Raw genomic sequence first — 25,488 nt, 5'->3', positions numbered from 1 at the left:
GTGGTGTAACCGCACAATAAATAACCGTCCACTGTCACTCAGCCTGAACGGCCTTATTCACTCGTTAGTGTGGAATGCCTGGAATGGAAATCCATGTCAGTGTCAAAACAGGGAGAGATGACAGAGAGGGAAGGGAAGCGTGTGAAGAGGTGATGCTTATGGAAACAATAATGGAGGGCAAAGAGGAATAATAAAATGAGGCTGATTAGTACAAGACGGGACATGTATGGGGGTGAAAAAAGTGGAGGAAAGAGAGAGAAGAGAAATAAGATAAAAGAAGTAGAAGAAAGAGGGCAAAAGACTTCAGGTGAATAGAAGAAGGAAAGATGTACAAGTACTATGATGAAGGAATATAAAAACATGGATAATTAAGAAAAAAGTATCAAAGTGGGAAAAAGTGAGCAGAAAGAACTTGGAAATATAATGATGGAGGAGTGAAAAAGGAAAAGACGTGAAGGTTTTTAGTAGAAAACAGGAGACAAAGTAAAAAGGGAATAAAAGAAACTGCAATTTTAAAAAGAAAAAGATCAAACAGGTTAAACTGGTTATCTGTAAATACCATCAACCTACCAGGTGTCGCAGAGGAAAATTAGCCCGTATTTCTAAATTTGGTAAATTTACGAGACAATAACAAAAAAAGATTCAAGTGATTAGTGGAGATGCGTGTGCAGGAGGTACAGCAATGGGTGGAGAAGAGACAACTGGAAATAGGATGACAGAGATTAGATGGGAGGGAAGATAAGAGAAAAACATGTTATGAGAGTGGCAAAGAATAGAGGGATTTTGGGACATAAACCATGGAAATTTGTGAAAAAGGCCAAAGCTGATGGGGGGATTAAAAAAGGAGGGGGATAGAAACTATACCAAAAAAGAGGATTGGAGATGATGAATGAAGTGTTGAAAAAAGAGACAAATATAAAAACAAAAAAGGAAAAAAAAAGATTAAAAGATTGGGAAAGGAATAACGCGTTGGTGGGAAGAGGGTAGGAAGCAGAGAGGAGGAGGCGGAGAATGAGGAAGAGCTGAAAATCTGCGGGAGGATAGGCAGAGGAGGAAAAAACATGAGGAGGAGGAGGGAGGGGACGCCTGTCCTGTTATGGCAGAGAAGAACACTCGGGGTTGCTAGATTGCATCATCGCCGGATCAGCCTTCTAAAAATAGGATGACGTCACCCCCCCTACTCTCAGGCTCCCAACCCTAGCACCCTCCCTCTCTCGCTCTCTAGTAGCGTTGCGTTGCGTCATGTGTCCCGCCCCTTCAACCAATTTAAAAGCGCGAGGTGACGCAACGTAAAGGCTACAAGAGCAACCGTAGCCAACGAGCAGGAAGCCGACACAGGAAGAGCGGAACGCACAGACATAAGAGAAGGTTTATTTTCTTCACGGCGCACTTCATCCGATCCGGACACTCACAGCTTTAACAGGTAGGCTGGAGATCTGTTTCCCGTGGAGGAGGACGGGGGTGTTTGAGCGTGTGTGTGAGGGGCAGAGAGGCGGTGTTGTCGCTCTTTGATCCCGGTGAGAAGCGCAGAGAGCCGGTGTCTCCGTGCGCTCCGTCCCGGGACACTGCGAAAACTTCCGCGCGTGTTTTTGCGTGAAAATATAAAATATATAAACAAAATATATAAACAAGCACATCTTTTTGGAGCAGTTTGCACTAACGATTTTTATTTATTTTTTATTTTATTTTAGCGTATTTTGTATTTATAAAAACTTGTTATTGTTTTTGTTTCAAATATGACATCATGCGACGTTTTTCTTGGATTCTGCTTGAATGCATTTTGTTACACTTTTTTTTGTAACTTATTTATAATCAGGTATTTCGGATTTTTGCACTTGTTTCCTCACTTTTGACGAGACTTTTAATATTGTTGTTTCTTTTTTTTTTCTTCTTTCTTTTGAGTTAACTTTATAATAACAAAACCAAAACAAACATATGAATAGCACAATTCTCTTTTATAATTACCTGAACACATAATAACGAAACTGAAGGGAACAGAGGGAGGCGGTGGTAAAATATTTGTAGAGCTAACAAGACTTTTTAAAACTTTTTTTTTTTAATTCTAAGAAGATGCAGCTGTGTGCAGACTAATACAAACCATATCATTAATGACTTCGTTGCAAATGATTTATTACTGGAGAACATAAGAATATAATATAAACGTGCTTGTTTTGGTTTTGGTCTCAGAGCTGATGTAAACACCTTCTTATCTGGCTGATGGCCATAATTCAACTCTTTTCACTTCTCCGTTTAGATAACAAACATCCACACCTCCCTAATTAATGAGCCTTTTTTACAGCATGTTTTCCACAAAGCAAATATTTGCTTAGTTTTGAATGACATAGCTATTTGTCTTGTCATCACAATCTGTTTGTCCTCCTTAACATGCCATGTTGACCTTTCAAACCGATCTTAGCTTTGGACTTCCTTCTGACATTTGTGTCATTGTTACTCAGCAAAAAGTTGAACATTCCTTTATTATTCTTCCCACATTATTTATCTTGTGACTTTCAGCATTGGGTTCATAATGACTTTAGCTCAGTTTCTTTTGAATTATATTAAGTGTTTCTAACCCACCTGACGATTTTCATCTCTTGCGTTTACAGAATGATGCTTCAGCACTCGGGTCCTTCTCTGGCTGACATCAGCTGCTCCGCCTTGGTTCCTTGCTTCTCCCCTCAAGGCACACTCACCCTGGACGACTTCACCAACTTCACACCCATCGTGAAAGAGGAGCTCCGGCTGGCAATCCAGAGCAAGCGACTGTCCAACGGGCTTAGCACCGACATGAGCTCCGATGGTGCCAGCTCCAGCTCGGATCGAGCCTCTGAGCTAACTTCATACAGGAACGGGGTCAAGCGAGAGGTAAGGCAGAGGGGGACTTACAGCATGTAGTTATCTGTAATGTGTCTGTTATATACATACATACATACATACATACATACATACATACATACACAGAGAGAGAGTATTTTTTTCTTAATGGTCTATATTTCTCACTTTTTTTTAGTTGACATCTGAGGAGCATGAAAGAAGGAAAAGGAGGAGGGAGAGAAACAAAATCGCTGCCGCCAAGTGCCGCAACAAGAAGAAGGAAAAGACTGAATCACTCCAGAAGGTAGTTTTCCACTTTCATCAATCTGAGCATTGGTTATTCTGCACCTACTCTTAGCTTTTTGCACCCTCACAGTTAGACGATTTATAAAGCATGACATTCACAGCTTGCGGTGAGAAGTAGCTTATGTTTCTCGGGTGAATAACAGTCTTCTTCTTCCATCCTTCTCTGCAGGAGTCTGAAAAGCTGGAGAGCATCAATGCCGACTTAAAAGCTCAGATTGAGGAGCTTAAGCAGCAGAAGCAGCAGCTGGTCTACATGCTCAACCTGCACCGGCCGACGTGCATCGTCCGAGCCCAGAACCCCCAGACGCCCGAGGACGAGCGAAACCTTTTCATCCAGCACATCCAGGAGAGCACCTTACAACTCCACAACCTCACCTCCACCACCACCTCATCCGCATCCACGTCCACAGCAGCGCCTCTCGGCGGAGGACTTCTGACTCTCGATCATGTCCAGTGCCCCAGCCACTTATGATCGCCCAGAGTGTTATCTAGGGCTTGCAATTCTTCCATCTCCTGCTGCTGATGTAGGACTGACTGGTTTCGCAGGAGGTGGAGTTGCCACATACAGACTTATGACCTGAGAATGAAACGCCACCTATGACTCCTCACGCCCACCTGCCGTCCATAATGCTGCTAGAGAAAAAGAGAGCGGTGTAAAGTGACCTCAGCACCTTCCGCTCCCTGAACCCGTAGCTGCTGATTGGACAGGAGTGAGAAATGATGGACAGCACTTTGACTTGCATTGTGTTTCTTTTTTTTTTTTAAACATTTTAAACAGTCAGGGCCAAGAACAGATGCTAAAGCACTTAAACAAAGTTCAACAGCTTTTCTTGATTTATTAGTATTTTGAATAGTCGATGGTCTGATTTTTGTACCAAAGCACGATTTCAAGGTGATCAAGGCACATTATTTAAGAGTTCACCCCGACAGTAAGGAGATTCAGAATGACTGTGTGAGTGTGTACAGATGCAAGTCACTGACTTTAAAAAGAAGCGGTCTCTGTTTAGTGTACAGCAAAGATGACATATTTATTAAATGATTACTGTATTTTAGGATGTTGCTGTTTTAACCCTGTCTGCTTGTCCTGTATACAAAGTGAATTGCTAAAAACGCTGCTACTACTAACCACTCAGGACCTAGGTATGCTATAGACGTCCGTTTTGTTATACATAATATGAGATGACTCGTCCAAAAGCATGAGTACGGGTCGGGTTCCTTGCTGTGAGTGTAGCAGACACAAAAGGGAAATGTACGTTGCAGGCAGGGTTTCTAATTCTGCACTTAATGAAAAAAGCCTAGTACAAAAGACAGTGTAATCACATGTATAGATAAGTGTTTTGTTGTGGGTTTTTTCTTAAGAATTCAATATTTTATGGCAATCACAATTGCCCAATGGACACTTTATTTATCACTGTGTTCTCTCTTAAAGCAAAGGGGATTTTTTTTCAACCTGTTCTGTGACAATGAAGCTACATAAGTGTTATTTTACAGATGTGTTTTCTACCCAGTGTCTTGTATAAAGTATCAAATGCATATTAACTATGTGCTGCTGTATGTAAACACCAATGCCTCCTTTGGTCTCAACAGAGCAAAACCAAAAGTTATTTTTTTAAAAATGTATTTATTGAAAACATTTGGTCCGGATGTTGTGTTCATTAGATATCGTTAGCTAGGTATCAGAAGCGCTGCATCAGTTTACTCTGAAGTTATGCAAGATTTGTTGACACGTTAGAATCTAAGTGTGTCGTGAACTTCCACTGTTTGAAAACGAACTGCCAAAATAGTTGTTGTTCACTTGCACACCCTTTTCCATTGTAAAAAAAAAAAAAAAAAAATAGCCCAAGGAAAAAAGCAGTTTATTGCTCAAACAGAAATTTGACAAGCACGATGATTGCTGTTTGTTGTTTATTGGCAGTAAAATAAAGCCAAACATGAGATCAGAAGCCCTTTATTCCTGAGCGACACTCTAACTTCTCATTCTCAATCAAACTGAAACTCTGACGCACAAAGCGAAGGATGAGTACATACCAGAAGGGGTTTCCTTTGACAGAATAATAATGAATTTTGTAGACTGAAGTTGTATTCCTCTGTTAGAAGGTTTATATTGTTGTATGTGTTGTGCGAGAGTCACATTGTTAAAGGGACGCAGGCGTCTTTGTGGTCATAGTACTTTTGTCACCTGTTGTCCCGATGCTAGTCATTACTAGATAGTCACTGAGCACTGAGTGCATGTATTCATATTGTGCCTATTTCTACTACTGAAGACTTTTTTTTTCTCTATAGCTGTGTCATAGCAGAAATAAATAAAGGATGTCAGGTACAACTGCACTGCTACTATCACTGTGTAACTACTTCCATCTCTGTTTTGATTTTTGATACTTTGATAATTAAAGATGTGAACTGAAAATGCGACCTGTGAGATGCCTTTTCTGGAAATGGATGGGCAGGTGTGATTTGCACTGATGTAGAGAAAAAACTTTTTTTTTTACATCAGGAGTTTCTGGTAGAGAGCAGAATTCATGTTTCCATCAATTACAGCAACCAGTGAGGTCCTGAAACAGGACAGCAGTCCCAGACCGTCACCCTGACACCACCATGTTTGGCTGTCGTTTAATGAAATGCTGTGTTAGTTTCACACCAGATGTAACGGGACTCATTATTGAAAACATTTGGCTTTGTCACCCTGTCCAGACTGATAGATGTTAGCGACTAGTTATCTCTTTCTAATATTATATTTTGTTTGATGATCTGAAACATGTAACTGGGACAAAAATGCAAAAAAAATTGTTATTAACATATCAGTAGTACATAATAATAATAATAATGGTTAGAGCATAATAAATGTGCAGCAATGATTGTAGAACCAAAAACAAGCTCCCTGAAGCTCAGTGGAAGTGGGCTGAGTAGCTGATTTCTTATGATAATCTTAAATTAAATTATGATATGATTATTGCTACAGTGAGCGCACATGATGCTGTTGGAAAAAAAGCTGTGATAGTACGTTGATAACACTAAACAGAGCAGAAACAGAAATATTAGTGCCTTGCTCTTCGCTGTTGGAGCTGTACAATATCATATACCTATAGACTTTCTGCACTTATGAAAACATGTGCCATCTGATGCAACACGTTGTAAAACAAATGTTTGCAATGCTTATCATCAATAATCACCACTTTCTGACAATGCAGTTGACCGGTCAGTTGCTTTGGATTGCATCAGATCAGTTTTGAAACAATGATTTTCATTTTGTAGCCATTAACCCGCTCGCGTATGTCTCATGTTCTCCATGTCTGAAAATGACAACAGCAGAACTAACAAAACTCATGCTTGATCTTTAGAAAACTAACTCTGCAGCTGTGCTCTTCTGCTTTACTTTAGGAACACAGTTACATCAGCACCGGGCCCTCTCTCATTAAAATAAAGAGTGTGTTATGAATATCAGGAAAAATAACACAGTTTCCTTGAAGGATACTCGGTTTTAAAATGTTTTAAAAGCTTACATTCCCAGATGTACTAGCAGCTTCCTAGTACCCATGGGTACTAGGAAGCTGCTGTACTTCTATCACCGTGTTTTTTTTCCACAAGTGGAACAATTTCACAACATAAACGTTTGCTTACAAAAATCTCCGACAGAATTCCTACATGTAATCACAGAGCAACTGTGCATGTGATGGAGCTGAAGGACAAGACTGAACATGTTCTCTTCAAAGAGGTAGAGGCAGGCAGAAGGGTGAGGTAACACTGCCTTGTTAGATATGACTGGATGTTTTCTACAGTATCTGTCCAAGAAGGCTCTGATATGCAGTTCAAATAACAACAAACCCGCCCAATAAGGCCACTGGCCTTAGAGATGTGCGGTACATCACACCGTAAACAAGCGTGTTCAAACACGAGCCAATTTGTGGAATGTGCAAAATCAAATCCATTTGTTTCCCGTCTTTTTTTTAATACATCGTTATGCCAAAGTTGCAACATAGAATGATGTGAATGATGTGATAGGGAATTAATCCGATGAAACCATTCAAATGAGCTTTCTGATGAAACGTGACATACGTGTTCTAAACAATCCCGGCAAACTGAAAGTGTATAAACAGATAATTATGTGATTACACAAGAAGCTTCATGCCCTCAAGCATCAAATCTCACCCACCTGCACCAGGACGTTAAAACTCACACAGAAAATAACTTGTTCCAGGTCTGCCAGCCCGAGATCTGCTATGGTTTGACCCCACCTAGCTGTCACTGAAAGTGGATGAAAGCAAACACCCAGGTATACAATCACTGTAATCAATACTTTGCACCTGTCCTAGTGAGTTTCACGGTACCAATAGTTAGTGTTCCGGTAAGCTGCCCAGAACCTAGAGAACACATGACGTTCCGCCTCTTTCCTATCACAAGTATTCTGATTTCCTGTTAAACTCCTTAAAGAGCAAGTCATCTCATTTCAGGAAACCATGCATGGAATAAAAGAGTGAAAACAATCAATAAAGAAAGAGTTCAGTTCACAATTGTGCTGATATTTTCAGAAGAATCCTGCGAGTAAGATTCTCATAAACCAAGCAGCGTGAGAAAAAGTGGGTGGGGCAGCATTTTACCGAAGGTGATGTCTAAACCTGCCCATCAGTTTAATTTACACAACTGGTATGTTAATTACAACTCATCACAAACCAAAAATAACATTCCAGTTACTCTCGAGTTTCTTCCCGCTCTGTTTCCATATTGACATTTTAATAATTTCCCCAAATACTTCTCCTAATAGGGAGAAGCAAACCTTTTTGATGTTGAGCTCGGTGGCATTTTTTGTGTTCACATGTCAATTATTCAAGGCCTTTCGCAACAGCTCTTATCGCTTATCAATCTAGTTGTTGAAGTGATGAAATAACGACACTCTTTGAGTCTATTGTACACTGCAGCCCTACAGGTGGTGTCCCAGCCTCCAGATATATGTGGACATCAGTAGTATCAGTCTTGGGTTACCTAAGATTTCAGTGGATATTAAGGTCAGGTTCAGGATCTTTTCACTGCAAATAATCCAAACTTTGCGCCCATATATAAATCTCTAACCTTGTGCTGTGTGTGGGCTCATCTCAGGCATTTCTTGGCTGGCGTTTAGTCCATTTTTGATGTTTTTATGCTCTCAAATGATGTTTGAACACGAGAGACTTTCAACTTGTTGACATTTTAGAGAAATGTATCCTACAATTTCCTGTAAAAAAAATAGCTCACAGATCATATCTGTCATATCTAGTCCAGGTTCACTGGCACTCACTTCTGTTGATACCTGTCTCTGCTGACATTCAGAGTTGTTCATGAGACCGCTGGGATCTGCTTGGCTCTGAATCATCAGACATTGAGACCGATGAGACCGGGTCCATGTGGATGTCTGCATGCTTGCCAATTTTCGTGACTGCACAGACTTGTCGACAGATCATTTACATCACGTTACAATGTACCGACCATACGATATGACAACTTTTTTGACTTCAAAGGAACTACTTCTCCAGCTCCGGCAGCAGAGTACAATTGAGGCCTGGATTTTGGATGTAGTTTTTTATTTTTTACAGATGGAGCTCCCAGACAGAAGGAGGAAAAGAGGAAGACCACGGAGGATTTGTGGATGCAGTGAAGGAGGACGTGCAAAGACTTGGTTTGACAGAGGAGGATGATAGGGATAGAGTTAGATGGAGGCAGATGATCTGTTGGGAAGACCCCTAAAGGGAGCGACTGGAAGAAGAAGAATTTATCTTAAGTCCAGAATTGAATCCACACCCTAAACACTCCTGTCTATAAATGCCTCTGTGCCCACATACGTTTCTCATTGTTTCTATGCCCTACCCTCTCTCACGCGCACTTTGTCAAAGGTATCAGTCAGGGAGCTGCTGCCAATACTTCATAAGGCTCCAAGCTTTGTTGCTTCATTATTATAAAACATTCACATGTGGGGTTTTGGTACTTGCTAGTGAATGATGAGTGCAACAAATAGAATAAAAGAGGACTCCACTCCTCATTATTCAGTTTATTAGAACGCTGGGATGAACAACAACGGGGCTGTGACCAATTTATCACATCTGTATAAACACCTTAGTTTCATTATTATCATCTTGTAAAGAGATGACTTCAGATTGGCTTAAGGTATACTCATGTGTCATAAAAAACTACAATAAAAAGTTCAAAACTGCGTATGGGATCTTTTCAGAGGTGAGCCAAGGTTCAGCGTTCTTCAGCTGCAGGCTGTAATTAACAGGTTCAGTGGGAATGTCAGGAGGAGATACATCAGCAGAACAGCATCTCACATGAAGGCGTTTGTAATGCAAATGGGATTTCTCCTTTGCTTTTGAGAAAAAAAACAGTGCCAACTATTTGGTCAATCTTTTTGTGCGCTCGTTAAAAAGGAACTAAGATTGCACTACTTCACAGTATGCAGGCATGGGGAGTGTCGTTATGCACTGGTATGACAATAGTTTTCAAACTCATTAAAGTGTTAGTAATGGTAACTAAGGCGAACTCCCAACGCTTGAGCCACGATCGCCCCGCAATCTCATTGCACACAATCACAAAATTAACAAACATTGCTAAACTGTTATAGTGTAAGGGCATAATATGTGGCAGATAACATTATTTCTGGCCCATAACTTTTAAGTTGAGTTTTTATGTTGCTTGTTGCCATGCAGGAATGTTTACTTTTGGCAGGTCAACAAAGTTGTTGGGACAAGTTTAATGGCAACACCATTAGGCAGGGTGGCTTACATACAGTAAGTGTTATGGTTTTATAAGCATGCACACATCTGTTTGGGTCCAAGTTGTGCTCTGAGACAAGTTACGACAAATTGTGCGTCCGTTCTTCAGCCTGATTCTAAACAGACTTTAAAAATAGACAACTACTTGTCCCTGGCTCTGTTTCAATTCATTTGACACTATGTGACATAATAATCAGTTTGTTTGAATTTGTACTTCCCCTCCTCTACCAATCCTAAAGTTCATTGCTCTATAGTGCCTGCGACCTGTTGATTACAGTGATGTTTGGCCATGTTTTAGGAAATGTCAGACACCAATGATGCTGGAGATTTAAGAATATTTTCCTTCTGTAATCATTATAGTTTGTTTGAACATTAGTCTATAAATAAAAGTTTATTTACAAGAAGTGAAAATGGCTGATGTTTTCAACCTGATGAGAACTGTTCTGCTTCATTGCTCAGTTTAATGTCATTTTGAATTCATTAATAATAAATAATTAAGTTTAAAAAAATAAGCTGCTGAAATAAAGTTTTATATTTTCAACAGCAATCAATCTGTAACTTAACTTAACTCAAAAATAACTGAAACACAAATTAACATCCTTTATGGGTTGTTTCCCTTTAAATTCTTTTTTTTTTCTTTTTAAAAAGTAACTTTGTTTCTCAAATTTCAAGCGGAAGTAGAAGTGGGAAGTGCATGCTTTGACACACCCTGAGTGCTGCGAAATCAGAGGACAGTTTATCCTTGGGTCTTTTTGGGGTCAAAAGGTGACATCATGTTAAGTCATTCCAGAGGGCGAACTCAGTTTCTACCTCTATGTTTGATCATAGTTGGTTGTTTCACTGGCAAACACGTATTGCTGCCTGTGGTCTCAACTGCTGGTTGTTTGTCTTGAGTGTGTCCAATGAGTTGTTGGCTAATATGGAGCCAAAGTACACACAGGCAGGAAGAAGGGGGGTTGTAATGGAGAGGAAGGATGGTTGGTCACTTGCTTAAATGAGAGGGAAACTGAGGCAATTCAGTGACAAGCAGAGGAAAGACAACTGATGAAACAGCAGTGTCATAATCTCTAACCAATGTCACCCTGTGTGGTCAAAAGGTCCAATGAAGACTAAAAGGTCATTAAGGGAGCAGTTCACGGTTAACGAAACTACATTCAGTGCATTCGCTGTTCTAATCATCACAGCTGCTTACTTAGCTACTGACGCATTAACAGAATACGAGAAAGATGAGTGTGAAATATGAGGAAAATCTGGCATCCAAAGGGCTCCATTTTTCAAAGAATCTGTCTGGGTAAGTATCCGCTAACATCTGGGAAATGATTTGGTAACACTGGAATGTATTGCATTATTAATGTAGGAGTATCCTGTCAAAACATTTGATTTAATTAATATAGTCACCCTGGTGTCAAAACCAGTTTCAACAGCTTTGATTGTGTATTTTGTCTTAGTTTCTCCACGTTTTGAAACCTACAGGATGCTCAGCATTACAGACATGGTAAAAACACAGCACATCCTCTTATAAGGTTTGATTTAACAGCACAAAAAATATTGGTCATTATGAGGTTTTAAAAATTACAACCTGTGTCATTATCTCTTTATTTGTCAAAATACAGAAGGAGAGTGTAGATAAACGGTCTGATTTGGCAATGGCCCAGGCAAAGTCCACATCTTGAACTGATTGAAATGCCGCGTACAAATAAATGCTTGTAGTCCTCAATGAACTGACGCAATATTATCAAGAAGGGAGGGCCAAAATCCCCCCCCCCCCTCACTGAAATGTGAGAGAAAAAGATATGAAATTACACAGATGAAATAATAAGATAAAATTACACAGAAATGTATTACTTACTTACTCAGATTCTTGTTACGAAGGGTGGTTCTACATTCCTGTTCCTAGTAAACAAACAGCTACAGAGTGGATTGTTCACATGTTTGTTTCAGTCTTCACCCCAAGGCTAATTTAACATTGCAGGCATGTAGCATTAATTTCCGAGATGTGTCAAATCAACTCGAACTGACCTTATTTATTTGTGAGGGAACCAAGTCAAGTTGTGGGCGAATGCGCTGGGAACAGTTTAAAAACCAAAAAAACTACTGAAATCCAATAAAGTTTACCTCTGAAAGCAGTAGTATTACAATATACAGTTTGACTGTGGTGTTCAAAAAGATGATGCCTGAAGGGACATGTGGCTATTACATTACATGACTGGTTGTAGGATGTATTGTTTTTAATTTGCTATCTCTCTAAATAATGTTGGAACGAATGGTATAACCTTCCTGGAAAAAATTGGGAAAGACTCTTTTGTGCTCAACGGCACATGAATCCACTGTAGTTGCTCAGGTAGTTACAGGAAGCATGGTGTCAATGACGTCCAGCATCAGACCTGTAAAAAAAAAAAAAAAAATGGAAATACCGCATATAAAAAATGAGAGCACCTGTCTGTGATGGCCTTTACGTGGAAGGTTAACATTGCATTAAAGTGCAAGAGGTTCCAGTGCAAAGACAGAGACACCATTTTGCTTTGGCTTTGTAAACACGTTGCTAGAAGCAGCAAAACAAGCCCTCACTTATAATTCCAGAGTTAAAAGAGGATTTGAGTGAACTGTGTGATGAAAAAGGCATTCAAAAAGCTTTCAAAGTGTTTATAATTATTTAGTGCTGCTTGCACTAAATTTAATCTATTTGTGAGTTGCAGACCAAAACCTTAGACACTTAAACTACTGCAAAAACAGATGATCTGTCCATTGGCACAACCACTACTCTTCTAGGGAACTTACTGAGAATGCAGTTCATATTTCAGCAGAAGTGTGTGTGTGTGTGTGTGTGTGTGTGTGTCTGTGTAGATGCGTTGGAGGTGAATGGAATTTTTATGTCAGCATGTGGGTGCATTGTGTCTGTGTGTGAGATAACATTTTTATTTTTATTTTTTTTTTATTTTATATTTCTATTTTCCCTCAGCTTTCCATCAGTTTTTGAGAAGTTTCTAAAGGAAACTGGAATTACTCCAATGCTATTTCATGCACCCCCACCACTCAGCAAGTTAGCACTTTATTTTAATGTCTCATAATAAATCTAGTGAAAGCTTTATTAAATAGATGGTCACCAATAAACTGATAAAATAAATCATTTTAAATTTATAATATGTTCATGATCTCCCTTTCTATCCCTGAATTATGCAACTGAGTAATTGCTAGAAACGTTATGGTGTAAGTCGACTTTAAAAAAGACAGAGAAGTTGTAATTTGATTTAATTTGATCTCATTAACATTTATGAATACATTTTATAATTCGCCTAGGAACTTTTGAGCTATGGTCACTGAGGTCACCCATTAGCTTACTGAATTTTTCGGACCATGAGGCGCACAAGATTTTAAGGCGCACTATTGATGAATACGTCTGTTTTCATGCATAAGACACACCGGATTATAAGGCGCATTAAATGAAAACTTTACTCAACTCTTGCTTCCTCTACATCCGTACCATTGATTCATTAATGTTGAATTCTTTCGCAGCTGCTCTGTTCCCGTGTTGTTGCAGTATATGAATGACTAACCTCGTATTGTGGATACATTACCTCAGTTGTTCTCCTGACTGAAGTTTGGTCCGTTTATAGCATCCTGCCATGCGATTGCATTTGTCCCTAACCATCGGGAACCCTTGGGTTTCCACCCTAGTGGAAAAAACGTTAGCATTCATCTTCCAGCTTCACTGTGTTTATGTTGTGCTAACATAGCTGTGCTTGTCACTACCCGATCCGTACCGGAAACCCGATCGGTACCCCGCATGCGCAAATCTTATGTCACTTCCTCTCTTTGCCAACATTGCGACATTCAATATATTTGAATGATACGGTTAGCGCCCAGTTAGCTCCTAGCATTTCTCAACAGCTCTGCCTCCTTTTTGACTGCCCGGGACATTTAAACAATGTATAATCCGTATACAAAGAAATTCATGCTTTTCTCCTCAACAGAGAGCGTCTCCTGATTGAGCAACAGCGCCGTAAAATAAGAAGAATGGCGCCTAATTACAGAGTTAATAATGCAGACTTTGTAATATCTCACGTGTAGATTCACGTGTTTACTGACAATTGACAGTGATAGCGGACATCATCATCACTATTCCAACAATCCTCTCCTCACAGACAAGCATAAGCACACTCGACTATCGCTAAATCTGATTTAACACAGGTTTGTAATGACGCTAATTCAGTTTATAATAGGGTTTATTCGCTCGGTCAGCAGGTGGCGGTATCCTCGTACACTGGGGAGTAAACTGCCATTAAACGAACAGAAGAAGAAGAAAACATCTGCACATGCGCGGTACGGCTCGGGTAGACCCGATTTGTACGGTCAGACTTTACACAGTAAGGATCGGAGAGTCCTGATCCGTAACTTTCTTTTTATTGTTTGTTTTTGTCTACATTGTACTGAAATGCTTCATTATTGCAAACATTTTAAGATATACTTGTTATTCTTAACATCTTAACAGATACTCTGACCCATAACTATCGTAAAACGCTACGACCGGAAGTAGAAACCTTTCGCGCATGTGGGGTACCGATCGGGTTTCCGGTACGGATCGGGTAGTGACAGTGCCGCTAGCGATCACATGGCACATCATTATATACCAGCTAGTCCAACTTCAGCAGCCCTACAAAAGTAACTGCTGTTTAGTTATCTGTCTTCATTTATGTTGAAAGTGATAGCAGAGCTGTAAGTTTTAATTATTTCAGAAATCTCTCAGTCAGAACATGGTATATCATGTTTACGTGGAAACTAGCGAGCTAGCTTCCTGCTAACTGTGAACTCCGTTAAATGTAATGAATTCTGTTTTCGTGGTTGCCTGAATGTGAAACTTAATTGTTACACCTGGTAAAGCAGCAACGCTGATCATTTTATTAAAGAAAGAATTTAGAAACAATTTAGACAGTTTTTAACTCTCAGTGATGGCACAGTGTTCATTTGAATTTGGGACCTGAAGCGGACGGAGTTTTGGACCCAGATTACTCCGCGAGGCTCCTGACTACTCTGACAATCCATCAAGCAGTGCAGCTTTGTAGCTTACCAAAGTCGTACTAAAACATTTTTTTGAACGCCGCGTATCACATAAAATTGGTTTGAGGACAGTAAGTATAACCAGAATTCATACATAAGCTGCACCGGATTATAAGGTGCACTGTGCCTTATGGTACGGAAAATACGGTAGTGCTGTAATTTAGTATCATAATCATCTATTTTATGAGTGCAGCTCACAGAGACACATAATAAAGAACTTTCATTTCACCCACAAAACTGAAGTGCAAGCTTTCCAAATAGACTTTCATTCACAAAGAGCCAAATTATATGTCAGATAATTAAAAATCAGTCAATTCATATAATTCAAAGACTTGTGTTGTCAAAAGTAAAGCTTAGTAGTCAGTAATCAGCAACAATGCTTTTTTCTGGCAAGCCCGAACATCCTAGTGTATTGCATATAGTTATAGAAACACTGTAGATATGTTTGTTTCACAGCTGAAGATGGACATTTTAACATGAGAGACTATGGTGACTGACTCACTTTTGGAGACAGCCTCATGTGACCATTGGAACTGCAGTTTTGGCATTTCTGCACTGGCTTCACCTTTTAACCATGAAGGTTTCCTGTTTTTTTTATCATGTCGTTCTTTGTGAAGCCACTTCGATCTTTTAAAATCAGTTAATCAGGTCACGGCTGTCCCAAGAATAACCAATCACAGTTTGTAGCAGGATACCAACACAAAGGGAAATAAACTGTAGTCTGTGAGAGACTTGGTTTAAAATATAACAACGCCTAGGCTAAAAAACATGGACTTTAACAAATACAAACAAACAGCTATAAATTTGGTAGAATTTGAAAAGTTTAGTGTGGGGATACTGTACAACATCATACTGTCTAAACATTGTCAAGCTAAAAGGCAACAATGGGACTCAAACTGTACTCTCCTGAGTAAATGTCCTCCTTTAAAACAAACACTTGATCCTATTCCCATGCAGAGTTTGTTTGCAATTTAATATCGGTCACCTCTGTCACTGGATAAACTTTTCCATTACAGTATACGTTTCCTGAAAAACGGAAATTTTACTATGGAATTTCATCTGATTTATGATCTCAGCATTTCTAAAACATTTCCTACAGCCCTGTTCTCATCATTCTTTATCTGTACACAGAATGAAAGATTGTATCAGAATTTCAACAGAACTCTGTGGATATTTGTGTGTGTGGTGTTACTTGACAGCTGTGTAGGTGCCTGAATGCCTTTATCTTTGTTCTGTGTGATTGAACATATATTTGTAGCTTAATTATCTGTCTCAGCAGGCTGCCTACTGGATTCCTCTGAATAAGTCAGTGACATATTCGTTTCCGCCTGGGCAGCGTTTCCTTACTTATTGTGCACCGTGAGTTGTTTTAGAGAATGGTTCACTTATATGTTGGTCTTGGCTCAGTTTCATAGAGTCTGTGCTGCCAGTTTCCTGAGGATGTCTGAGGAACTGGAGAAGCCAGGCCAAATATGGTTTAATTTGTGTAACTTGGAGACCTTGATGGGTGGAGTTCAGCACAGTAAGGCAACTGGGAGTTGTGCAAGTTTATTTAAATTTTTTTCCCTGAAACTGTTGATCTGTGTTTCATTAGAAAACATTTTGTACTGTTTTTTGGCCAGTGGTGTTTACATTGCAGCAGATTAATGAGTGGATGTACGGTAGGTCAGCTTTTTCTGGGTCCTAAGAATTTTTTTTCCAATATCCTTGCAAAATATTTTCTCTTAAATTCAACAGCTTAACATGATTCGTTTCTTCAGGCTGTAAAAGGTAAAACTTCCTCATTTTCCAAAGTATTCAGACACATGGACAATAAAATGAACATTAGAAATAATTTAAAACCACTTGTCGAATATTTTAACCTTCACGCTGGGGGAAGCAATTATTTGATCCCAACTGAATTTGGCAGAAATGACCAGTCTCTCATTTTTACGGTAGTTTTATTTTAATGAAAAGAGAAAATATCAACCAAAACTCCAGGAAAAAACACATTACATCGAAGTTATAAATTGATTTCTGTGTCATTTAGTGAAATAAGTGTGTGATCCCCTACGACACAGCTAGAATTCTGGTTCACACAGGTGCAGTGTGCCCATGTGACACACAGATTCCAATCAGTCAATCAACCAGTAAATCAGATACTCATGAGCTAAACTTGTTATGTGTACAAAGCACACCTGTCCACAGAATAAGTTTCTTCCATTCCAACCTGTCTATCACCATGGGCAAGACCAGAGGAGGCGTCAAAGGACATCAGGGACGATCCGCACATGGCTCGATTTGACAATATGACCATCAGCAAGAAGGCAAGTGAGAAGGTGCTAGCTGTTGGTGTGATATAAAATAACCCTCGGTCTGGAGCTCCACGCATGCAGAAATGGGGGGGATCAGCCCAAAATTACATGGAGTTTTTTAATGATCTGATAGATTGAAGTCTTGCAGTGCCCCGCAAGGTGAGAATGACCCAAAGAGCACCATCCCCACAGCCAAGCACGAAGGTGAAAACATTATGCTTTGGGGCTGTTTATCTTTTAGAGGTACAGAACTTCACCGGGATCAATGGACAGGGGCGTGTATCGTAAATTCTTGGACCACAACCTCCTTCCCTCAGCAAGAACACTGAAGATGGGTCATGGACATGTTTTCCAGCATGACAGTGACCCAAAACATATCACCAAGGCAACAAAGGAGTGGTTAAAGAAGAAGCACATTAGGGTCTTGAAGGCATACCTCAGTGCCAACTACTGGAAGCATCTTATCGCTGGCTTTGCCAACAAGGTTTTCTCCACTAAGTACTATAACATGTTTTACGTGGGATCAAATAATTATTTCTGCCACTATACATAGAGTATGGGTTAAATTTGACCTGCTGCAGCCTATCCCCACTACCATAAATTCTTTTAATCTGAAAATTAATGACTTCTCTTAAAGTGTGCAAAGAGGCTTTTCCCGGTCAAATTTGACCTGTATGTGGTTAGATGGATTTTAGAGGGAAAGTTTCAGGGAATCCTGAAACTGTGAAAGCATACTATGGGAGGAAGTGGGAGTACTTGGAAAGAACTTCCTCAGAAAGAGGGAGAACATGCAAATTTCACATAGAAAGGCCCAAATGTGAATTTGACCAGGACCTTTTTGCTGTGAAGTGACATATCTCTTTAAGTGTTTATTTAAAAAATTCCACCAATGTTAAAAAATATCCAGAATCTAAGTAGATTTAAAGTTTTAAAGAAGTTTAAAACCTACTGTTCATCACACCTCTTTAATAATACATATTATTATAATTTATTCATTATGTAGACATCATTAATGTTGTTTTGACTGATTTTCCATGGAGCCGCCTACTGCCAGCTGTAATTCTAACACGGTGAAAACAGCTCACCTTCCCACTTTGTTTCTTTTTGTCTTCAAAGAATTCATCAGCAGGTTTGTGGAAGAAAAGCATCCGTTTGGCTTCCCTGAAATCTTTTGCTACGAAATGGTTGGTCTCCAGTGGTTTGCTTCATCATATTCTGTGTCGAAATGATCCACTCACCTCTTCATGTGAAGGGGGAAGGAAGGAAGGAGGAAGAAAAACTGAAGTGGGCTCTGTACTGTGCTGTCTTAAACTCTGATGCAGTTGCGGTCAAAATGGAGAACTGGTAGCATTTACCAACTTATAGATTTCTATTCATATGCTCAAAATGACCTCAGGACTTCAAGTAAAAGGATGTGATGTCCTCAAAGACGTTTCTGTTACTTAAACTGATGATGGTGAGCATTAGCTTCGCAATTAGCCCGTGACACAATTGAGAGATTTTGCAGTTTTCATACATCATGCAGGTCTGGTGAGCTTGACCTTTTGTGATTTTGACCCACACAAACACACACAATTCACGGTGAGCAGTTTTAACGTTCTCGTTGTTTGGTGTGGTGTCACTGTGGGACTTTGAGAGGCAAGCATGGGAAGAACATGGAAACTCCACACAGAAAGGCCCCATGTGACCAGGAGATTTAAAACCAGGACCTTTATGTTGTGGGGAGACGGTGTGCTAACCGCTGCACCACCGTGCATTAGAAAACAAAGCTTTGATTCAAAGTGTGGTCTGTGGGTTTAGTACTTGACGTGCTAACATTTCATGTGTCTCTTAAGTGCAAAATAAAGTGCATTGCTGTGCTTTTCTTTCAACCAGGGCTCATGGCGTATTAGCATATAGCAGCACAAAATGATGCTAAAGGAACATTTTACTTCAGTGTCAGCTTCTTTAGGGATTATCATAAAATTAGGTTTTAAGATTTGACTTTTTTTTAATCACTGGCAGAGTGAAACAGCTACTGGAAGAAGCATTCTCACAGAAACTGTCTGTCTCTGAATTAAAGTTAATAAACGGGTTATTAACGGGGTTTTTTAATATGTCTTGTGCTTTAGGAAACTGTATTGCCACACCATGTAGACACAGTCAGAAAAACCTGCTGAAGTTCAAGCCAAGCATCGGAGGAGGAAAGAAATCTGATTTACACTACATTGCACTCAGTATGGTTGTTAGTGCCAGATAGGCTGGTCTGGACATTACAGAAACTGCTGATCTGCTGGGATTTTTCTAAGGCCATTTCTAAGGTTCACAGAGGATGGTCTGAACAAGAGAAAATATGCAGTCCTCTGGGCAAAAATGCCTTGTTGATGTCAGAGGTCTTAGGGGAATGGCAGACTGCTTTGAGCAGACAGGAAAGAAACAGGAACTCAAATAATTACTCATTACAACCAAAGAAGGCAATATCTGAATGCGCAACAGGTCCAATCTTGAAGCAAATGTGCTCCAGCAGCAGAAGGCCACACCAGCTACCACTCCTGTCAGCTAAGAACGGGAAACTGAGGCTACCGTTCACACTGGCTCACTGGGCTGGTATTGTATTGTAGAATAAGCATTTGGTGAAAACAACATAAAGCATGGATCCATCTAGCGTTGTAACAGCAGTTCAGGCTGCTGCTGGTGTTGGAGATATTTCCATAGCACACTTTGGGCCCCTTAGTACCAAATGAGCAATGTTTAAACAGCCTGAGCAGTGATTATTGATGAGTTGGGTGTGTCGTGATCTAGCAGGATAACACACCCTGTCACAAAACTCAAATGATGTCCACCGGGTTTCTAAAACATGACAGGGAGTTCGCTATACATGATGACGTCCACAGTTACCAGATGTCAATCCAATAGAGCATCTTTGGAATGTCATGAAACAAGAGATTCTCATCACGGATGTGCAGGACCTGTGTGAGGCTATCACATCAACTTTCCAGCACCTCGCTGAAGCTACGCTACGCTATGAAGAATTATAGCAGCTCTGTGGGTTAAAATAGGGTCCAGTCTTGTGCTAGTGAGGTGTACCTAATAAAGTGGCTATTTAATGTGTAATTTCTTTCAATCCCTATCCCTGATTAAACTAATGTTGTTTTATGAGCAAAGGCTTCAGACTAGCTTCTATGAGAAGAAGAAGGAGATAATAGTAATGGCCCATCTTTCATCATTTAGGAACAGTGAAAATGTATAACCAGATCCTTTTTGTTAAACATATGTCCACATACGAATGAGTCAGTATTTTATTCGGATCACAACAAAGATAACAATATTACACTGACGTTGCTTTTCGACTGATAGCTTCGTATTTGCTGCAGCTCAGGTCTGCTCTCAGTAACATGATTAGCTCTATAACAGCACCACCAGAGGACGCTCTTCACCTGGATTTCAGATCAGCAGCAGCTCGAACCTGTTGCATCGTCACTGTGTGTAAGCGTGGTGAACAGCGCTTTCTAGAGGTTCACTGCAGCATTACAGAGACACCAACTCTCAGATACATTCAGAAGTTTAACTCGTCTTCAGAAACTTTGTTCCCTGCCTCAAACAGAACGGGCTGCCATGTTCTCGGGCTGCAGGGTGGAAGAGGTGGAGGAGGCAAAGGAGCAGTGCATGATGGGACAGAAGGGCTCGTGGGCTCTAAGAGCTTCGGTCAGCAGGTGCTGCTCCTCTGACAGAGAATCCACCTGGAGATGAATTCACTCTGTTACTGCTGTGTAAAAGCAATGGAGGTACACCAGAACTATTTGCTTTCATTTCTGCTGTGTTTTATGCATTTCATACAAACAGGACTTGCTGCTGTTTGTATAAAATAAAATTGTCTGTAAAAGACGAACAGAGACAGAATTAGCAGTGTGTTTACCTCTCTCCTCAACTTCCTGTTCCTCTGCTCTAGCAGCTCACAGGCCTGGAGGTGAAGAGGGGGAAACAATGTGGGAAATACATGTTACATTAAAAAACAAAAGCTTTCATATGAATTAAAAAAATTTATTTATTTGAAAACAAAAGCTAGACTGAACATTTCATCTTTGGGGTATTTTGATTGGGATTGTAACTTTGGAAATGTGATTTTGCATAGACACATAAATGTGGCTGCCACACATTCATTGCATAAATGCACAATGGGATTTTTATTGCTGCAGTCCCAGCTTGTAAGCACTCAGTCATCTCTGGATTTGAGAATATGGAGACAGAGAAATCAGAGAGCACTCTCCTTGCCCTATTTCAAAAGCCAACAAACAGTCAGGAGACACGCATCACTTTTTTTTTTATTAATAAATTTTTTTAAAAAAGTTATAAAAGTAATATTAATTAACTCAATTTCACTTCATATTTTTATCCCGGTGGTCCACATGTAAATGCTAGTTGCTCTTTAACTGACAGTTTGCTTTAAACCAGCAGCTTCAAGCAAGAAAGGACCTGTCAAAATACTCACTCTAGTTTATCAGCCACATACAGCCCAATTTGATCTTTACTGTAGTAAAACCTAAAACAGTTTGAGAAACAAAACAGCCAGCCAGAAACACTCCAGTTGTAAATCAAAGAAACGTGTTGGCATGGTCGTTGGTTTAACCACCTCACTTTAGCCGATGTGTTATGGTCAGTAACAAGTCTGTAAAGGTGAGCGGGCGGTCATCTGGCTGTGATGAAATTAACGTCTCAGACAACCAGTCTCAAAGACACAATCTGTTCTCAGTGACTTGCAAAATAAACCTTCATGGAGGAAAAAAAATACAGTGCAAAAAATATTTGCAACATTTTGCAAACCTGTTAAGAGCCCAAAAATAGACCTTTTGGTGGGCCACTTTGGGCCCAAGTGCCATATGTTTGACACACCGACTTAATGCATATATCAGAATCTGATCAGCAGAAATACGTTCACCCACCTCGTGCAGCAGGTCGGCTCTCTGAGTTTGTCTTTTGCGGCTCTTCTGAGCTGCAACTCTGTTCTTCTCTCTCCTCTTCATCCTCCGCCCCTCATCCTCCGAACACTGACACAAACAAACACTATAATCCGTTGACACGTTCTACAATTGTGATATTTTACGTCTCGTTTTTTACTGCTTAACCAGAGTTTGTTTGTGCAGATTCATGTGAGGACACTGGCAGCGTTACATCACATATCTGCCTATTTCTCACACAACCTCCATGTGAAGCACCGAGGGCGACCATAGCGATATCAGCCTATATACACAAGATGATGTTTTAAACCATCTTTAAAACCTCTTGACCCTTGACCTCCCCGTGGATTAATAGGAAGGTAAACAGTAAAAAAACGAACCTAAATGTACACGTGTTAAGAAAAAACACGATGACGTGATCTTTCTTACCTCCCATTCTTCACAGAGCTGGTTGGTGCTGATGTTATTCTGTTGAGACTGGCATGAAAAACCAGAGACTGACATCACAGGCTTTAAAATCAAAACCTAAAAGGAAAGACGAGGGTGTTCTTAACACTGGTTCTGTCAGGAGACTGATAGGTGTGTGTGTGTGTGCTGGGCACTGAGTCCAGTCAAGTTCAAACACACCGGGTAGAAAGCTAGCTCGAGTTTCACTTCAGCTTACTTTTCAATTTCGCTGCCTTTTTTAAAGAAGTGGCGAGCACAGTTAATGTAAGTCACGTGACTTGTGGGGCCCCATGGTTAACCTGTATTTAGCATATGGAAGAAGTCTGTCTTCAGGACTACCAGACAGCCAACTGAGATAATCAACAGACGAAGCAGATTCTATTTAAAAACAACAAACTGGTGAGACGCAGGACTTTCACCCTGGAGGTTAGGGTTCAGCTACTGTTTACACTCACACATTAGATTTATGCACCAAAACTATTTGGTTAGATTTACAGAATGAAATGTTGTGCATTAAAATACACACTTCTTCCATTCATAAACATGTTTTAAAGTTTCTGTTTTTACTGTGCGCTCAGATCATTCCCATATTCTGCAGGTGACAACTATAAATCCACTACTTACAGTTTCTCTCAGTTAAAGTTTTGAAAAACAGAAAAGGGATTTAAAGAGTTGTGACATAACAATATATTTAACTAAGCCGACAGCTTTTACGGAGTTTTAACCATAAATTTAAGGTTTATGAAGCTCTTTAAAGTGGATTAAAGTGACCACAAAGTGACCAATATGAGAAAGAAGTACAAGCAAAGCCCCTGGAATTGTATTATATACACATCATGCACAAGATAACAGAAATGACATAAATGATTTCATTTGATTCAACACTAATCAGTTTTTCCTTTACAAAAATCAATTTAGACTAACAAATGAACAAATCTGATGCTGATCAAGTTGAGATAATATGCAAAAACATGCTGCACGTAACTCCACAAGATTAAACCTCTGATGCTACTTTAGTCCTTGCAAGTGGACAAACAAATCAGCCAGTTTGAGGTATTTTTATTTGTGCTTTGACTTGCCAAACAGTATCTCTGTTGCCGCCCACACATGGAACTGAAACTTCTGTTTGGCTTCATGGAAAAGAATGATCATGTTTACACTTATTAATTTCAGCCACAGACTGGATATTAAAAAGGGGATGTATCCACTTTGACACAATCTGGTATATTTTAAGGCCCCAGTGTTGCTATTTTGGCCACCACAGTGCTGGTGAAGTGCTGACAGAGAGAGCAGTGAAAGGTTTTTGGCTAAGTTTGGACACAGACCAGATCATAAAGCTAAACCTTGTACAATTGTTAAAGAGGGTGGAGCAGATTACAGAGAGCAAAACATTTTTGTAGCAGCTTGTAAAGCACATTTATTTCCGCTGTAAAGTTAGACATTTTAATGTGGGAGTCTATGGATGTGCTGGCTCTTGGGATCAGCCAAGTGGCCATTAGAGGAACTGCAGTGTTTGGGAATTTCACACTGGTTTAATGTTTCTTGAAGTGTCACTCGAGCTTGTCCTCTCCCACGCAGCACTCTGGTTTCTTGGCTTGGGGCACATAGCCCTCTGCGGCTGCTGCTTCCTCTACAGCTCTCTTGATTGGTTGCTTGTTTCCCATGGCTCTTTTCGCAGGAGGAAAAGGAGCCTCTGATTGGTCATTAAAACCAAACACTTCTCTGTGTATCTCCAGAGAGGCTTGGCTGGGTTTCATTTTGAGGATTTCGCATAGGCCCTCAACTTGTGTTTGCAGAGTGTTGATTGACTGTAGAAAAAAAATATGTGAGTAATGACTCCATACATGAAGGTGTGACTCTATACATGAAGGACAACTTGCTAAGAGCTTTCAGTGTGTTACCTTTATGACCTGGATGGCCTGCTTTACCACACTAGGAGCGGCTGCTGTCAAATCATTCATGATGTTCTCTGGTAAAACACACAAGAACGGCTCTGTTATCGAGGGTAAACTGCACGTCAGCTGTGTCTACAGTTAGTCTTGTCTGTCTGCTTAGGCATTGTGGAGATTTGCTGCAAAATAAAAAGAACTGTCCACACTGATTTAACACAAAGAATATCACAAAATAGTCACAGAATCATTGGAAATACTGAAACTAAACTTACTCTAGGCGTGTGCAGAAGGGAATACTGTCTGGTATAAAATTTGTAAGGAAACAGTGACTATATCTGGACAAATACTGCGGTTTTATTTATATAGGACTGGATCGAAACAACAGTTACCTCGAGTTAAAGACCCTACAATAATACAGAGAAAACCCAACAATCAAACAACCACCTACAAGTAAGCACTTAGTGACAGTGGGAAGGAAAAACTCCCTTTTAACAAGAAGAAACTGCCAGCAAAACGAGGCTCAGGGAGAGGTGGCCATCTGCTGCGACTGGTTGGGGGTGAAGGTAAGAAGACAGGACACACTGTGGAAGGCAGCCATTGATGAATAACAACTAATGATTAAAAGTAAACTGGTGGAAGAACTCATCTATTTATACACCATATAAACATATCTGCTTGAGCCATTTGCTCCTCAAGCATCATTTATCGTTTTCAAGCTAATGTTGATTCAAATTTATTTTAAAGCGATTGATTCGGCGGCTGTGGCTCAAGAAGTAGAGCAGGTCATGTACTAATTGGAAGGCTCCAGTCTTCATCTCCAAGAATCAATGGGAAATATACTGAATCTCAAGTTTCACAGAATGATAAAATGCACTAACACGTAGGAAAAAGTGAAAGTGTGTAAATGAGTGATACCTTATATATGTATGACTGATAAAACATTTTGAGTGGCAAAATAAGGTAGAAAATTCTGTGCATTTACCATTTAAAGTGGCAATATATATATATA

General features: G+C 39.9%; 3 protein-coding genes across 4 annotated transcripts in view; 1 reads left to right on the top strand and 2 right to left on the bottom strand.

The window, feature by feature from the left end:
* Positions 1-1,305: 1,305 nt before the first annotated feature.
* Positions 1,306-5,532, top strand: atf3 (activating transcription factor 3). Its single transcript, XM_005732701.1, has 4 exons — positions 1,306-1,423; positions 2,607-2,865; positions 3,011-3,118; positions 3,290-5,532. Exons 2-4 carry the CDS (start codon positions 2,608-2,610, stop codon positions 3,590-3,592), a joined length of 669 nt encoding a protein of 222 aa, XP_005732758.1. The 5' UTR covers positions 1,306-1,423; position 2,607; the 3' UTR covers positions 3,593-5,532.
* Positions 5,533-20,481: 14,949 nt separating this feature from the next.
* On the bottom strand, positions 20,482-22,750 carry batf3 (basic leucine zipper transcription factor, ATF-like 3). Its single transcript, XM_005732700.1, has 4 exons — positions 22,570-22,750; positions 22,126-22,230; positions 21,102-21,146; positions 20,482-20,925 (listed from the first exon to the last, which is right to left on the bottom strand). Exons 1-4 carry the CDS (start codon positions 22,642-22,644, stop codon positions 20,782-20,784), a joined length of 369 nt encoding a protein of 122 aa, XP_005732757.1. The 5' UTR covers positions 22,645-22,750; the 3' UTR covers positions 20,482-20,781.
* Positions 22,751-23,442: 692 nt separating this feature from the next.
* The window catches only part of nsl1 (NSL1 component of MIS12 kinetochore complex), a 5,183-nt gene continuing 3,137 nt past the window's right edge, over positions 23,443-25,488 (bottom strand). For both annotated transcript variants that reach the window (XM_005732698.1, XM_005732699.1), the window contains exons 5-6: positions 24,489-24,556; positions 23,443-24,395 (exon numbers count right to left, since the gene is read on the bottom strand). In XM_005732698.1, the coding sequence (XP_005732755.1) occupies positions 24,138-24,395; positions 24,489-24,556 (326 nt within the window). In that variant the 3' untranslated portion in view covers positions 23,443-24,137. The remainder of the gene's footprint in view (positions 24,396-24,488; positions 24,557-25,488) is intronic.

Source organism: Pundamilia nyererei, unplaced genomic scaffold, assembly GCF_000239375.1.
Source record: "Pundamilia nyererei isolate P.nyererei 1_Seehausen unplaced genomic scaffold, PunNye1.0 scaffold00048, whole genome shotgun sequence".
Classification (NCBI taxonomy): domain Eukaryota; kingdom Metazoa; phylum Chordata; class Actinopteri; order Cichliformes; family Cichlidae; genus Pundamilia; species Pundamilia nyererei.
This window is presented reverse-complemented; position numbering and strand designations above follow the sequence as displayed.

Excerpts from the sequence above, each read along its gene's own strand:
- atf3 (XM_005732701.1), top strand. The coding sequence starts at position 2,608 with ATGATGCTTCAGCACTCGGGTCCTTCTCTGGCTGACATCAGCTGCTCC. Across the intron at positions 2,866-3,010 it reads GGAACGGGGTCAAGCGAGAG|TTGACATCTGAGGAGCATGA; the intron begins GTAAGGCAGAGG and ends ACTTTTTTTTAG. Across the intron at positions 3,119-3,289 it reads AGACTGAATCACTCCAGAAG|GAGTCTGAAAAGCTGGAGAG; the intron begins GTAGTTTTCCAC and ends CCTTCTCTGCAG.
- batf3 (XM_005732700.1), bottom strand. The coding sequence starts at position 22,644 with ATGTCAGTCTCTGGTTTTTCATGCCAGTCTCAACAGAATAACATCAGC. Across the intron at positions 21,147-22,125 it reads GAGCCGACCTGCTGCACGAG|GCCTGTGAGCTGCTAGAGCA; the intron begins GTGGGTGAACGT and ends CTTCACCTCCAG. Across the intron at positions 20,926-21,101 it reads ACAGGAAGTTGAGGAGAGAG|GTGGATTCTCTGTCAGAGGA; the intron begins GTAAACACACTG and ends ATTCATCTCCAG.